This window comes from Ixodes scapularis, unplaced genomic scaffold (genome assembly GCF_016920785.2).
Source record: "Ixodes scapularis isolate PalLabHiFi unplaced genomic scaffold, ASM1692078v2 PGA_scaffold5__190_contigs__length_132052651, whole genome shotgun sequence".
NCBI classification, from domain to species: Eukaryota; Metazoa; Arthropoda; class Arachnida; order Ixodida; family Ixodidae; genus Ixodes; species Ixodes scapularis.
Window position 1 is genome coordinate 98427568 of NW_024609880.1, and position 16489 is coordinate 98444056.

Consider the following 16489-nt stretch of genomic DNA (forward strand, 5'->3'; position numbering starts at 1 on the left):
GAAATCTCGACTCTTTCAAAACGTATAGTTGCACAAAATTCTTTATTTTTTGTTTTTGTAGTTTATGTTTTAACGTTGAAAAGCTAGATACCAAGTAAGCTCGCGCAACGGTTTATTATGCAACCTCATGTTTCGAGACTTGAACAAGCCGCCCTCTTCGTTGTTCGTTTTGCTTCCTTTGCGGACGTGACAGTCGCAGGGTGATGTTACAGCCGTGAAAGCGGACCTCCTGCTCTTTGACATTTTATGCGACTAATGTTACTTCATTATTATTATTATGATTTCTTTTTTATATACCCAGGTTTCCATATTCGAAAACGGGCTCGGGTTCGTCGTGTTGTAACTGGAAACATTCGTAAAACTGTCGTACATGTCCATTCATTTTTTTTTTTAAACTTTCACCTTGAGACATTTTACTTTCCCCACTCATGGACTTTCTTATCAGTACTCCTTCTTAAACTTCGTGGTGTTTCTTTTTTATTTTATTTTTTTTATTTGGCGCGTTGTGTTTAAACGCCGTCTATGCTTTGTTCACCGGCCTAAGCTGACAGTGCAGTCGAAGCTACGCTCTTGTCGGACCAATCAGCGACCTCCCTTTTATCACGCGACCGCACTTCCTGCACGTGGGAATATATTGGAAGGGGGGGGGGGGGGGAGGGGGAAAGGGGGAGGGGGACATACCACGATCACGTGGGGAAAGCAAGACGTCTGATTGGTTCAGCGAGCACGTAGCATCCCACCGCACTGTCAGCTTAGGGATAAACACACGCGCTCGTCACATTATGGCTCGATGCGTTCCAAACACGCTCAAAAACCCGACCGACAAATATTGCAAAAAAAGAAAAACAGTACAGCAGCAGCATAAAAGCAAGAAGCCGGGAGAGGGTAGGAAGAGAGAGAGAAAAATAGTTGGAACATAGTCGTTAGTTGAGCAACACAACCTCTGCCATTCGTTCTTCGCGCTCTATGAGCTGTTTGGTTGAGCAACATCGTCATTATGGGGAATGCAGACGACCGGGCGAACCATCCCAACCGCCCAATCTTCTCTCTGGAGTGTGCCTCGATTACGGAGCGTTTCCAACTGCTCGTTCGTTCGCAGTATCAACTGCAAGGGGGTTGACGAAAGCGGCGTTGGTCGTCTTGCGAGCGTCCCCGTCTCTCTTCGCCCTGTTGCCTCCTCGTCAGGTAACAACGCAACGGAGGCGCGCTTGCAACCAGTCGCCGCGGAAAACTCTCGCCATTAAATTGCAAATGCCCTACATGGGTTGGGATGCTCCGTCTCTTAAATCTAGGCTCTTTATTTTTCTGCCCTCGCACGCGCGCGCGCCGCCGCGCTCCACTGCCGCCGACCGAAGCTTCGCCAAGACGACCGCTTCTTGCAACACGAAAGAGAGAAAAAGCGAGGATGATGCGGTTTCTATACTAAAACCACTGCGCCCAGAATGTTTTTTTTTTTTTTTTTTCGCAAAAGAGTGGTACGCAAAACCCACTTTTCGATTCGGTTTCGTATTCCCCCCTCGTCTTTCTCTAAGCGTCACACTCTTTTCTTCAATTTATAAAAGGGAGACTCGGCGAAAATCCTATCTTTGGGTTACATCTGTTCTCCCGTCGCCATTTCAAAAGAAGAGCCCGTCTCTTTGTTGTGTTTATATATATATATCTCTGCATATCTATCTATATATCTATAAGAGTTCAGAGTAGCGCTATTTGGTCTTTGGGATCAGTTTCGTTTATTATTTCTCCATCGAAAGCAATTTTTCTCAACTATATACCGAGACGAAATATCTCGAGCTTTGATTTGGAGCCCGTTTTCGATGTCGAAGCGCTTTTTATCCCCGTTTCCTTAGCAACGCACGCAATAAGAAACGAACCTTCCTTTTTTGAATACTACGCGATACGGTACTGATAGGTTATTGGCTGTCACTTCCAAATGCGCGCCGCGATGGTGCGAGTGCCTGCGAAATTCTCGAGAGACTGAAAGAGAGATGGAGAGAAAAAGAGAAGTTCTATCTCTTTTAACCTCCTCTCCTTCGGTGATCCCCCACGTCCACTTTAATAAAAACAACTCGCCCAAGAGTGTTTGTTTGCTCAGTCTTGTCTGTATGTGTGCGTTCGCACCCGTAGCGTATACGGCTTCGGTGAGTCCCATATTGACTCTCTGAGAGCCATCCTTCCCGCGCGATGAGGTAACTCCCGTGAGAAAAAAATAAAAATAAATAAAAGTAAAGGTAAACGGAGTGAACAAGTGCTGAGGGATAGGAATGCAACGCCGCCGTACATTTCGCTTCGTTTTTCATTTTCCCATATTTCTCTTTGAGGAATGGCATGAGAAGAAGAATGGACTCGAAAGGTGTGCGAAAAGCGTCCTCAATATCTTTATTCTTCGCGCATTGCAGCTCCTTTGGTTGTTCTTTCTTTCCGTATGCGAGTCCGTTAGTTCGTTCCCATGTGCGTGCGTGCGTGCGCGCCCGTGTGTGTGTGTGTGTGTATGTGTGTGTGAGTGTGAGGGGAGAGAGAGAGAATGAGAAAGAGCATTTTCTTATTTTCTTTCACCACATATCTTTAAAAAGGAATAGGTTGGAGATAAAACAATAAAGATATAGGAGGCTAAAGTTTGTGTTCGGGTTTATGGGGGTTCCAAATTTTCAAGCAACGCAGACGATTTCTTTTTTTTTTTAGTAGATGGTGGGATAGCGATTTTTAAATTTACAATTTTGTTTTAAGAGCGTCCCCTTCCCTCTGGGTGGAGTCGCGCTTTGTCAGCGAGTTCTTCGCCAAGAGAGATTGCTCGAAATAAATACAGAAATGGGAGGGACGGCCTTTGAATTGATGCGGGCGGCATTGTCTGTTGCTAAACAGGTCGCCCCGTCTGCTCCCAGCGGCTTAGTGCTTACGTCAGCTACCCCTCCACCTACTGTCATCCGCTACCCTTTAATGCGTCTCTCTTTTACACAAGAGGGTACTCTGACCTTGGTTTCCACGGTGATCCTAACGTAATCTTCACTTTCTGTATGCATTATCTGAAGCTGTGGCGTTCGACACATGGCCGACGCCACCGATTTGTGCTCGGCTTTTCTCCCGAGTTTTGAAACCGACGGTGGCCGCAGTCTGGTAAAAGCTCAAGGCAACGCGAAAGGTGCAAACTTTAATGGGACCGACACGCGTCAACTTGCACAAGTAAAATGCGCCAATGTAGCGTACGAGCTAACGTTAGGAAGCTTTTAGTAGATTGTCCTGATAACTTGGATAACGGTACCCGATAACGATCGTCCCGATAACTTGGATAACGGTACCCGGCAACGATACGATGAACATGCAAAGGCGCGGGCGGAATCTCGGTCATTGCTATCGGAGTTATCGGTACGATAAGCTATAAAACTCCCTCGCGTCGGATAGTGTACAACCAGAAAGGAGGACACCTCGTCGCTTCTCCCTGCTGGAGAATCGACGGCGAGGAGGAAATACTCGGAGAAGGGGAACGCGGGGAGCGTAATGGGGAAAACCCCGTGGAAAACCCACGGGGCAAAGCATTGACGCCCCGATTAGCCTATTTCAGGCGTGTCACGACGATCTTCTGTGATGACGCAGTGTCTCCCTGGCTTATGGGGAATAGAGGGGGGTCCCAACGCTTAGGTCAATCAATACGCGCTGCAGTGGTTCCGCCGCTGCGAAACCGAGAAAGCATTTCCTGTCGTGCTGAGCATGACTATGTACGTCGGCCTTCTTTTAGAGCAGAGTTTCACGGTACTCCCTTGTCTCGTATCCCTTTTCAGTCTTGGACATCTAGAGCGTCCGCTTTCCCGCAAAGCACCCGGGAAAGCCAATGGCGAGGTTGAAGACATGCTTAAACTTATGAACACGCTGGGTTGTGGTGCTACACGTTAAACGTCATGCGCATTTTTACATTATGTAAAAAAAAAAGCAGCGCAGACTGTTTTTTGTTTTTTTTTAATGGCTAAACATATTTTTAATTATTCGTGAGTCAACGAGCTTCCTCGGTAGATTGGAGCGATAGGCTCTTCGGAGTGCTTTGCGGGGCGGTCCTAGACGATCCCTATTTCTTGGGAGTGTTGCTGCATGACGGCCCTGTCCGTGTGTGCTGTGCCCGCCACCTACATGTCCGGTGTGTCGCAGGTGCAACAAGACGGCCGAAGAGGCGTCGTCTGTGCGTCAGCTGCTGCTGGGTGCCGGCACCCCGTCGTCTGCGTCCTGCGCGTCCAGCCCGGGCTCGACCAGCAGCGCGGATCGAGGCTATGGATTGCCCTTCTGCATGGACGATGACCAGCTGACCGACACCTGCGACACCTCCCTGCCGGAAGTGAGTGGCTTCCTTTCACCGTCAGTTTTCGCTGCGGTGTCGATGCGGGCGTCTTCGCGGTATGGTCCCTCTGCGTCAGGCGGGTAAAGGTGGGCGAGGAGGGAGGGCAAATCCTGTGCGTCGACATCTGGAGTCCCGAGTGAAAGATGGCGAAAGAGCGCGAGAACACGTGAGAAAGAAACCAATGTTGCCAGCTGAAGGACGGCAGTCGCAATGGTAGTCGCAAAGACTGAAAACTATCAGCAAAATAAACAGCGATAATTTAACGTTGTAAACTGAATTATGAGCTATTCTGACGCATATAAAAAGCCATATACTCATTACGCTGCATCAACTTCCCTGCCGTTGAAATCTCGGAAATCTGGTGGTTGCGCGGTTTCGTAATCCTGGGTTGCGCCCACTCGCGCCTATCAAAACCATAGCGCGAAACCGCTTATCTGGTTTAGTTTTGCGTTGCGCGAGGCCGTACACCTGCGCGCTATGCAAAAAAATAAAGCTTCGAAAGCAACGCGAATATCTTCCCCCCTGTAAGTACGTGGATTGTTGAAGTTCATGAAACTGCATCCTCTGATGAAATATATATTCGTGAAATCGAAGGCAGTTGGGTAACCATGTGTGGGCTCCCAAAGGTCTGCCTCCATGCTCCGCCGCTTGCGGCAGCCAAAGCGCATGGGAAAAGGGCGGACCTTTTCCTCTAGAGTTACGTCATCGCTGACGTCATCTCTTGTTGCGGCGCTGTCTCCGATGACGTCAGTTTTCGCTGCGGTGGCGCTGCGTCCGCGTTCGATGTTAGTCCGATGGCGTGGCGTTGCTTACAGTACGAGCGAGGCAGACATCATTCGACGGAGAAACAGTGCCATATTTGTTGATTAGATCGTGTCATAGTTTCTCAGTGACAAACTGATTAAAGCATTTAAAATACAGAGAGTTTCCGGGAAACTAGAACCGTGTTTTTCGGCCCGGGTAAATAAACTATGCAACGCAGACAGCTCGAACTTCGTGATTATGCGGCGGTTGGGATAGAACGCGAAATTCAAGAGAACATGACATAACCTTTATCAAGATAGTTGAGAAAAACGAAATTTATCTATGGGCCGACGTCCACCTAAGCCTAATATCATCAATTCAAGAAATGACACTGTGGGAACATGTAACATCTATTTCAGTGAAAAAAAAAAAAAAATCCCGGGAAGAAAGAGGATATTCTTTTTTTTTTTTGCTGACAAGGTTTTTTCACTGAAATAGATGTTGCAGGTGCCCCCAGTGTCATTTCTTGTTTTGACGATATTGAGCTTAGCTGGACGCCGGCTCGTAGAGAAATTTCGTTTTGCTCAATTACCTTTTGATCCAGGTGACGTCATGTTCTCGAACTTTCGCTAACCTCACATCCTCGCGAAGTTTGAGCTTTCTGCGATGCTTAGTTTCTTTACCCGAGCCGAAAAATACGGTTCTCGTTTCTCGGAAATTCCACGTACAATATACGTTTGCTTTTATATTGAGTAAGCATTAGTAATAATATTAAAAAAAAGAACACACAAATAAACTACTTTATAAATTTATTGTTTTCTAAAAGGTGTGTGTGTCTGTGTGTGCGCGCGTGTGTGTGTGTGTGCAAATGTCGGGCAAAGCTGGGATAGTTCTTGACATTGACTAATATGTCTAAAATAATTTAAAAATAAAAATCTACAAAAATGGTTTTTGATAAAATCGACCTCAAACTTTCAACATTTCTTATTCCTTACAACGTTTACGTGAAGGTAGCGGAGCGGCTAGTCGACAGATCATAATGATATTATTATATCTGTAATGGGCTTGTTTTCGGCTTTCTGTAGAGCCAAAAAAAGAAAATGTACCTTAAGTACTACAGACAAAGTAATGACCTGTTAAAGTTGACCAAAAAGCGACCGGAGTGACGAGTTTGACATGTTTTTTAGAAAACAATCAAATTCCTAAAAATATTTGAATACGTCAAGGTATCTTTATAATACATATTAAATGAGGGGGAAAAGTTAAAAGGGTGTAGGAAAAGCACTAGCGCCAGCAGAGGGTTTCAAACACGCGACCTGCGACGGCGGGCAAAAACACTAGCTTCTGCCACTGCGGCTCCTACGCTTCGTAACTGGAGAACAAAAAATCTGGGGAACATGCGGTTGGCGCCCTTCTTCATTTGAGAAATGCCTCCAAAACACATTTTTTTCGTCAAAATTAAGAATTAGTCCCTTTTAGCCTGCCCGATTTGAGATGAAACCATCCATATACATATATATATATATATATATATATATATATATCGAAGCGCGGTGATGCGCTTCGATAAGAAACCGAAATCTAGAAACGCGTCCAAATGGAGCGTTTTTACAGAACGCCGTAAAATGCTGCCCCGGGCATTATATCCTTCCAAAAATAGTTGATTTAGCGGTTTTCAGTGATGCTCTACAAGTTTCTAATTGAAACCATATGTCCATTTTCATTAATTAAAAAGTTAATTAACAAATTTTAATTAATTAGCCTACTTATCGCAAAGATTAGCCACCCACATAATGACTTGCACAAACCTCAATAGTATAGCTTTAACGTTTTGTTTTAAACAATTGTCTAAAAAAAAAACGAGACGAGCAACTCTGGGATCGAATTCCATAAACGGCCCGTATCCGAGTAATCCCGCCCCTATCCGACTCAAACGCGGTTCAAACGGACTCGGAATCCGGGAGCCGGAACCCGTACTGACGTAATCACTTCCGGCCCCCGTTACGGACCCAAGTCTTCACGGTTTGGTTTGAACGGCGCGTAATCCGAGAGCCGGCGTGTCCGCTCGAGCATTCGTAGAATAAAAAAAAAAATCGAGGACGATGCATGGTGATGAAGAAACGGAGATTAGGATGCGATTGTCCATAAGCGCCCGCACGGCACATTTCGATTATGTTCTTCATGCACACGCGTCCTCATGGTGCGGATCGATGCAAATTAAGCGTCGGGTAATGTGAAGGCTAGCCTAGTTCAAGTTACGACAATTTCGCTGATGACCCCCCCTTCTTTCGTTTTGCACCCGCGAGGCTAATTAAATGCATAATTAAGAGACCGGCATCTTCCTTTTCTTTTTAAGAGAGAGAGAGAAAGGAGAAGGCTTACAAAAGAGGAAATTCTAACGTAGCCAGAGGCCAGACGGTCATCATTAGTTCGAGGGGAGATAACAAAACTGTTTCCGAGTCAATTTGAACGAGCATGGTTTCGAAAACAGCTATGACTTACGAACATTGCGAAAGGAAACAGACAAGGCGTGCTACATACACACGTATAGTGCCCAGAGTATTACGAAAATGGATCGTCATCCTGCGAGAAAAAGCGTAACGTTTCGCGGGCTTTCAAAATATAAGTTTGCTTTAACGCGTAACAAACCGTACGCCAATTAAAAAAAGAAGAAGATTAGTTTTAGAGTTTTATAATCTATATAATGCAGTATTCAAGTAGTAGTATAAATTTCTTTAGAACACATTAAACGGCCCTTTCGGGGGCTTTGTCTTCTATGCCAGGGGCCATTGAAAATCGTAGCGGGGATAGTTGACCGAGCGGCACGCCTCACAATTCGTGTGACGTGAGTGTTTTTGTTTTATCATATGTAATAAAATAAGAAATATTAAAAAAAAATTACAAATACACTTAAGTGTCGGAATGCGAAAGCATTCGTCCACGTAGCGTATTTCTTCAAGCTGCGCGCCGCGCTGAGCTCGGCCGTGCGGCCTCTCCGGAGTGTGCCCGGGAAGGCCCTGCTGGTTCTGCGGCCGGCCCGTTGGCTGAGGGGCTTCACCGGCGGCCGGGCCGCTGCGCCACCGTCGAGAGGGCTTCTCTGTGGGGTAGCGTTCTTTGGAACTACGCCGCGCGCCAGCCAATGGGATGGCTGCTACAGATTACACCCTTCGCTCCATGGGACAGGGGATTTAGGTGCCGTTTGGCGCGGCTTCAAAAGCTGATAACGCCGGTTTGCTCCATGCAACAGTTTATAAAAAGAAGGGGGCTTGGATTGAACCATGTAAAGCGAAAGCTCGCGCTATAGAACCCAGTGAACTTGGGCTTAATCCCCGCCCCTGCCTGTTTCGATTTGGATGAGTGTGGTACCGGCGTTTACGTTCTGTATTTGTGTGGCATGAGGCATCTGAAAGATCCAGATACGCAGTCGTACTGCACTGGCCTAGTTTCTCATCTAGAGCTGGTGACAATGTCGCCCCAAACCAGGCTAACCTCACGCTTGTCTAAACATCTAACCAGAAGTTTATTTTTCTGATACTCAGAAATTGTAGCTTTCTCTTTCGTTTTTTAGTTTTCACGAAACGTGGGTCATTAACATGATTTTAAAGTAAATCTAACCAAACTTCCCACAAAACTAAAAAAAAAAAAACAAACCTTTTTATTAAAATAAAACACCAGTAAAGACGATATTAGGTGTGTGCGGTTGTGTCGGATAGGAGGGATATTTTACTGTGCACACTATCCCCCTCGATTTCATTGAAAGGCTATACACGAAGGCCTTTCGGAGTCGAGTTCCAAATGTCATTAGCCCTTCCGCTAGCCTTACGAACGCGCTTTAAATATCGTTGTACCCTGTAGTCCCATCACCTGTTCCACGTAGGCGATGGGACTACAGTAACAAATGTGTGTGTGGGCGAGGGGTCTTCAAGTAGAGAGGAAGACAAAATAGAAGGGCTCCGTGCCTTGACACCTCTGAGGGGATTGTTTTTGTGGCATTTCGATTCCAATATCAGCTGTAAATGACACTCAGCTCGCTCTCCGCAGAATTTCTGGTCTCCGTTCTTGTGGTCTCTAAATTGACATTTTCAAAAGGGGCGAGTGTGTCAACGAATTGCAGCTTGAAGCACCATGGAGCGAAAGCTCGCGTTTGCGGAGCTCAGGGATCATTGGGTCTAATCCCCACCTCTGCCCGTTTTGATCTGGATGGGCATCGTACCGGCGTGCGGTCATGTATTGTACTACAGTGTGGTGCACGTTAAGAGATACCCAAGCTAGCATCGGAACTGCACTGCTGAACTCCTTTTCTACGGTGAAGACACCAGACATCGATTGGGACTAACTAACCTACCGCGCTCTCTAAACAAAAACACGTTGTTTTTTTTTTTGTTTTAGTACAAGGAAAAAGAGCAAGAAATGAATGCTCCAGCATTTCCGTTACGAGAGTGCGTTACGGGAAGTGGCTGTGAGGTAGCCACACTACAAACACATTAATTATTGTTAGAGAGGCTGGCAGTCTTGCAACGCAAACTCCGCGCGAGCGCTCGTATGCACTTGAGAATCCTCTAACACCTAACCAGGGTTGTAAAAGTTACTTCAAAAATGTACCTAAGATACAGTTACAGTTACTCCTACGAAAATGTACATATAGTCGGTGACAGGTCAAGAACGAAGTGGAAGCTCCTCCCATCCCTTTCCACTTCAGCGGAGCGAACGGTGGAGAGGAGGTCGCCTCCCCTCCAGCGTTCGTACTGCTGAAGTGGAAAGAGGTGGGAGGAGCTTCCACTTCGTTCTTGACCTGCCACCGACTATACGTACGTACCTAGGTACTCGCTTAAAGATGTACCTAGGTACAGGTACAGTTACTTCAAAGATACTTTATTTATTTTCCCAAAATTTGTCAGAATATATTGGAAGTAAAGCTTTTTACACTAAGGATGCACACAAAAACGAGTTCGATGAATGTGCTTTATTAGTGTCAACGCGAGAGATAAGGAAAACCGCATTCATATGAGCGTTCGAGGACACGTTATCTTTTTTAGTCCTCCCCTACCCCCCGCGCGTTGCATCATGGGAAATGTCCCATAATGCACCGCGCGGTTACGCCGACGCCGACGCCTCTCAAGCCGGAAACGGGCGCCTAAAAGCTGCGCTCTAAAAGTAACTTCAGTTAGTTACAAGTTACTGGAAAATGTACCTAAGATACAGATATCGAGAAATGAAAGTACCTAGGTTTGTACTTCAGGGCAGGTACAACAAAAGTACCTTGATACCGATTTTTAGTTACTTGTACCTAGGTACTTTACATCTCTGCATCTAACTATAGTATGTCCCTCCTTCTCCCGCTGGCAGTTCCGTTCCGGTGAAGCAAAATACAATAACGTCAGTAATTTTGAAGCAAGCTCAAGCTAACGCCGTTACGCGCTAACGAATCAGTCGTTAGGTGTTTAGCGTGCGGTTAGTATGCCAGGGGATGGCGAGATGGTGCTACACTGCTACCAAAACACCGAGCGGCAGGCCAGTGCTTTACTGTTCCGGCTGCGCGCGCCAGAGATGAAAGATCCTTTCGAGTGCGAGTGATTGAATTGGTTGCGACGAGCGTCCACCATTTATACAGTCGCACCGTTTCGTGGAACCGTTCCGTTGGGAAAGGCATTGGGGGAAATAGGGATAGCAGACGAAACAAAACGCTACGCTCCTTTGCAACGTGAAAGACGCGCTTTGAAACGGCTTGCGCGTTGCCATGGCATCGCAACGTCCCTATCTGCGCCGCCTCCCGTTCATCTCCGACAAGAAAAGGCGAATTCCCTATTCTGCTGAGAGACAGAGAAATAGCCATTTGTGCGTTTTCCTTTGTATACCCTCGTCGAATCTTGCGCGCGGCGTCACTCCTTTGTCGGATCAATCAGGGTTCCGAACGGGCTATTGGGATGAGCCTGTCCCGCTCTCAGCGGATCGGAGCTCGCGTCAAAGCGTTGCGACAGTCGATGTCGTCCGTTAGTGGATCGATGGTGCCCGGACGTTGATCCTCGCTGACTGGGAAACAAACAGTACAAAACGTAAAGTCACGCGACAGTTCCTCACGCGTCTGAGGGACACACGATTGTCGTACCGTAACGCCGGTCCCCCCCCCCCCCCCCCCCCCCCCCCCCAATAAAAAAAAAAAAAGAGGTTTGTGTTTTTTGTTTTAGGCGATGTTTGGCTCTCTTCTATAATATCCTTTTCAAATATGACTGTGCGGTAAGAGTCTCGCGCTTGCCGGACCAATCAACAGCCTCCCTTTCATCTGCTTACACCGCTCTCTCTCGCTCGCTCTTTCTCTCTCTCTCTGTGCATGGGTAGAGTGGAAGCGTGATCACGTTGGGCAAAGATAGACGTACTATTGGTCCATCGAGCACACGTACTTTGGGGTGAGCTGAGTATAGTCGTGTTGGCTCGGGGACATTGCTTGTAGCAATACTGCTCTTATATCGTTTTTTTTTTCTTCTTCTTAAATTACATTTTTAGGTTTTGTTTTTTTAATACCCGATTGCATTCGATAGGTGGCGGAACCAACCCACAGAGGACAACGTGAAGAACTCCGTAGCACTATTTGTCTGTAGGTGATTGACAGACGTTTCTTATATCGATTTTTTTTTTTTTTTTAACGGGTTTGAAAAGTGTTTGCCAGCACGGGATTGGGGTTTCTTCCAGCTCTTTATTTTTGAACACAAATCGCGACTCTCAGATGTTTCCAGTTTGTGCCCTCAACGGGCGGGCCTGCGTCCGTTGCGACAGCACTTGTGATCGATTGGCGCTCATTTTCGAAGCTTCCATTTCATAATAATAGCCCCCGTCAGTTTGCGCGCCAAAGTTGGTCGCGTAATCGAATTTACTTTCAGCCAAGTCGAGCCACTCCGGCTGATCACGGCGATTAAACGAATCACGCGAATTTTTTTTTTTTCTTGCGCAATTTCTGAACGAAGTGGAACTGCACTTCCCTTCAAAGGGGGAGGGGTGACGCAAGGGCTGTCACCCTATCTCCCTAAATATTTTTAGGGAGTCCTATGTCTGAGTTACTCGGTGGTACTATAGGTATGAACAAGCGCCGCGTGTACGTTCAGCAAAATGCATTATTTAGAGTCAGTTTGGTTACTTTCGAGAATTAGAAAAGCAAGTTGCCCAATTTGTTTTTCGCACGTGTGCGAACAAGTTTAGTTACTCTCAAGAATTAGAAAAACAAGTTGCCCAATGTGTTTTTCGCACGTGTGCGAACAATGCCTGTATTTTTCTTTTTGTCTTTCTACTGGGACAAGTAATTATAATGTAGCGCCTGAAACTGTGGCGCGGAAAAAAATGAAGAAACTTTCAAGTCGAAGCAAAAGTCAATATGAGAAGTTGAGAACGTCTCAAACTCTTATTGTTGCTTTTTCGTTCACCTTGAAAGTTTCTACATTTTTTTCCGCACCACAGCTTCAGCTGTTACATTGTGATAAATTATCACCAGCACGCCTGCACAATCACTGTTTTTTTTTTTGTTAATTGGGGCAAGGTCTTTATTATTAATCCCTTGTCTTCACATACCATCAAAAGGTTGTGTGTGTTTGTGTGTGTTTGTGCTTACGTGCGTCGCGTGCACGATTGGAAAGAAAGGGACGGGGAAACATACCTCCCGACAACCGTGATTCGCGTTTCGAACGTGATCGAACGAGATGTGGCGTCACGTTGCTCGAATCGGTGAACGGTTCTTTCTGCATTTCGTCCCGACCTTGAGGATGATGGTATGGATTCGGGGAACACCGTTCGGTTCCTCCCTGTGTCGATAATATTGCGTCTGCGGTATACTAACTCGAACCCAGCTGCCTCTCTCTTCTCTCTATGCTCACCACGCTTCTGTGATTCCGTTTCGGCAGCTGCCAAGCGCGGCGGTCCACTCTCGTTAGAATAACAATCGCTTTGAACGACGCGTATGCTTGTGTGGTGGCGGAAAAACAAGCGTTCGAATCTCCTAAAAACGAAGATATACGGAGAGGCTAAAAGTAAACGCGGTAGGCAGCCAGCCGTTCGTCTCCCTTGGGCTGCATCGGAGTAAATAACACCTCTAAAACGAGATTCCCAGGTACAAAAATACACGTGCCATGAACGCGGATAAGGTTAGGACCCCTCGACTGCTTGACTCGGCAGAAAACCGAAACTAACGAACCTGGAAAAACACTCGTAAATATCACTCTGGAAAACAAGAGGTTGATCCGTGCGCGCAAAAACGGTTCGTTTGTTCTTTACCCGCTCATTTGGTTCCAGCGTATTTTTTTCTCTTTTTTTTTTGCGCATTTTTGTTTAGCGATTATTGCGCATGGTGGACCAACTCATCTTAAAATCATTGCGTAAAACTCTTATTTTTTTTAAAAGTTTTTTTGGCATTTGGTTATACACAGAAGCTCGATTGTTCGGGAATGTTCGCCATTACTAGCTTTCTGCGCCAATCCACGAATAAAGCGCTAAACATATTAAGCAGGTGGGAATAATTTCCGTGATAACTTTCGAATTAAAGTTGAAAATGCAGAAATTTGTTTCGATCGGCGTAGTTCGTTCCTGGAGGTCCTTGATGCGAATGTACCTGGTTTGCGGTTACTATTGCTCGCAAAAATGTCGCCGTAAATAAACCAAACTACGTCTCTCTCTCTCACACACACACACACACACACACACACACACACACACACACACACACACACACACACACACACACACACACACACACACAAACAAACAAACAAACAAAAAAGAAGAGAGAAGCGCAGTTAAGATACGGTGAAGTTCCCTAGGTTTTATTGTACTTTTAGATATACTTAACCTCTAAAGTAACAGCTAACTACAGTAACTTACGGGCTTTTAATTAGTCCCTTTCTTTGCCGCGGACTGGCCACGTTTCTCCCGCTTACCTTGAACGAAAAAGAGACAAAAAAAAAAAAAAAAAAAAGAACGTACGTGAGCGTTTGTTTACCTGTTGCTTTCTCTTTGCCGCCTTCAGTGTGCCTTTTTTTTTTTTTTTTCCTTTTTTTTTTTTTTTTTTAATGAGATGAACGTGTTCATAGTGTCGTCTGAGGATGCCAGACGGCGAATGGGCGAGTCCGTCGCGCCACCGGGTCTGCGAAGGACGTGAGGAGAGAAAGCGGAATTACTCGCGGTCAACTTTCTGAGGCAATCCGAAGAGAGGAGGAAAGCGCCTGTACGCTCGGAGAACACCAATCGTGACGTCAGCCCTCTCCACACCTCCTCCTCGTTCCAAGTTAGAGCCAGGTCGGAATGGAGAAAGGAGGAAAGGAACGGGACTGTCGGACATCACCGCCGCCCGTCTCCGGGTTGCGTCATCGTTGTTCGGGCATGTCTGTCTGTCTCTCTCCCTCTCTCTTTGCATATGTATGTATATAGTTAATCGTAAATATGCAGATAAATGAACCGTATTTTATCGAATGGAAAAGAGTTAAAGTTAGGAAGCCGCCGACGGACAAAATCTTTGGCGGCTTATTCCATTCGTTCAGTGTACGGTTCACTTGTCTGCATACTTTCGATTATTTCCTCGTTGGAGACCACGTAAGACGATGAGAATGCCCCGTTGTGTATGCGTGTTTTTACGTCTGTGTGTAATAACAATCATGATGAAACAAATTTTACCTGGTGAAACAAATTTTACCTGATGAAGCCCCACTACCCTTGTATCTAGCATGTATGCACGTGTACGTGCACGTGTGTGTGTACGTGCCACATTACGGGTACCGCTCAGTGTCGATCCGCTTATCGTTACACTGATTCAGTGGAACACTTTGAAACAGAATAATTCGGAAGCCATGGATAAACAGAAGAATATCGCGCAATACGTTATCTTCAACATAAAAAAAAAAAGACGTTGGCCACGAGCATGTAACCGGGAATACTTCATTATCATATCTAAAATTACAGTTTAGGGCTGTTAAAATTGGTGCAGATGAAGCGGCAAATGTCATACTAACCGTACAGGCAAGGGAGAGTGCTCCGAGGGCGCACCACAACTAACTCGTCTTCACGCAGTAACTTGTTATCCAGTACGTGATTGCACGAGAACAGTCTTATTCAATTTCCTCTTAAAACTTTTTTTTCTTTTTTTTTACACATTGAGGGATTTGCGTTTTACACAATATCAGCCGATCGCGTACATAAAACAAGACCTGTGCACAGTGCGTGTGCTAATTCCAGAAGTTGAGAGCGTGGAAGGTCGAGAATGTCACGATTCTGCGTGCGAGTGAAACTTCCCTCCTTTTGCACTCATGTGTGTCCGCGTGCTACGTGACCAGAACTTAGAAGCAATTTAGTAAACTCGCTCCTGCTTTTTTTCTTTTTTTTTTGTATACATAATTTCGTTTCGGTTTGTTTCACGAACGTCGCTTACGAAATCTGGATAGGGCGTCTGAGTTATAAAATTATACTTTTTGTTCGAACCGTTCGTTTCAGCGGTTGCTGAGTATATGCCGCTCTATATTCGCGTTGGCTAGAAAGGCTCCCGTGCGCTGCCATTTCGAGCGACGCTGGCGCCGCGTAACGTTTCCGCCATGTGGGAGTGGGCTATATGGTCCACACTAGTGGGGTGCGCGAATGTGGACCAAACCAGGGAATGCAGTAGCCATGACGATTTGGCGCATCTGGAAGAGAAAGACGTTGACGCGGCCAAATGCGCACGCCAGGGGTGGTCCCGGCAGTGGATTACTGGGCTTGCTCGGATAAAGGTGCGTTATTTGTGCTTGCAGCCTTCCTAAACGTCAGCGCGACGTGCACCTCGGGTAGCGGACTATTTACCATTGCGGAGGAACACTTGCTGGCAGTTAACGAGGGTCCGAGGGAGCTTTTGACGCATTCTGATGAGAGCCGTTCATATATCGAGAGGGTTTGGCCTTTTTAAGGAGATTTTGACAGTCTGGCAACCACGGCAGCGTAGTCTGACGACCGGGGGATGACTACGTCTGTCCGCTATTTTGGGGCTCTGACTCGTAGGAAATCTACGCGATTTCTCAGGAATAAAGAGAAAGAAGTAACGCCGTTTTGTGTTATTGCGAAATCCGCTGGGTTTTAGCGAGCAACAAGCTCCGTCCATTGACCAAACTCTCCCAGTTTAAACGGCTCTGACTCTGATATGCGCTTTGAGATTTTAGGTGTTTCTTTAGAGCGCAGCTCTTCGGTGCCCGTTTCCGGGTTGGGCGGCGTCGGCGTAACCGCGCGCGTTGCATTATGGGATGCGGGGAAACTTAACCCGCTAAATTTAGCGGGGAAATTTTCGCTAAACCTCGCGTAAAACATTTTGCTAAATTTTCCACTAAATTTAGCGGGGAAATTAAACCCGAAAAATTCAGCGGGGAAATTTTCGCAAAATTTAGTGGGAAACTTAACGAAAATTTTCCGCTAAATGGGAGGAGGGGAGGG

General features: G+C 46.2%; 1 protein-coding gene across 1 annotated transcript in view; it reads left to right on the forward strand.

Annotated features, from left to right (window-relative positions):
* Window positions 1-4068: 4068 nt before the first annotated feature.
* Window positions 4069-16489, forward strand: part of LOC8025683 (growth factor receptor-bound protein 14) — a 74350-nt gene continuing 61929 nt past the window's right edge. Inside the window, exon 1 of the mRNA XM_040218062.3 lies at window positions 4069-4318. Coding sequence (XP_040073996.1) covers window positions 4271-4318 — 48 coding nt within the window. The 5' untranslated portion in view covers window positions 4069-4270. The remainder of the gene's footprint in view (window positions 4319-16489) is intronic.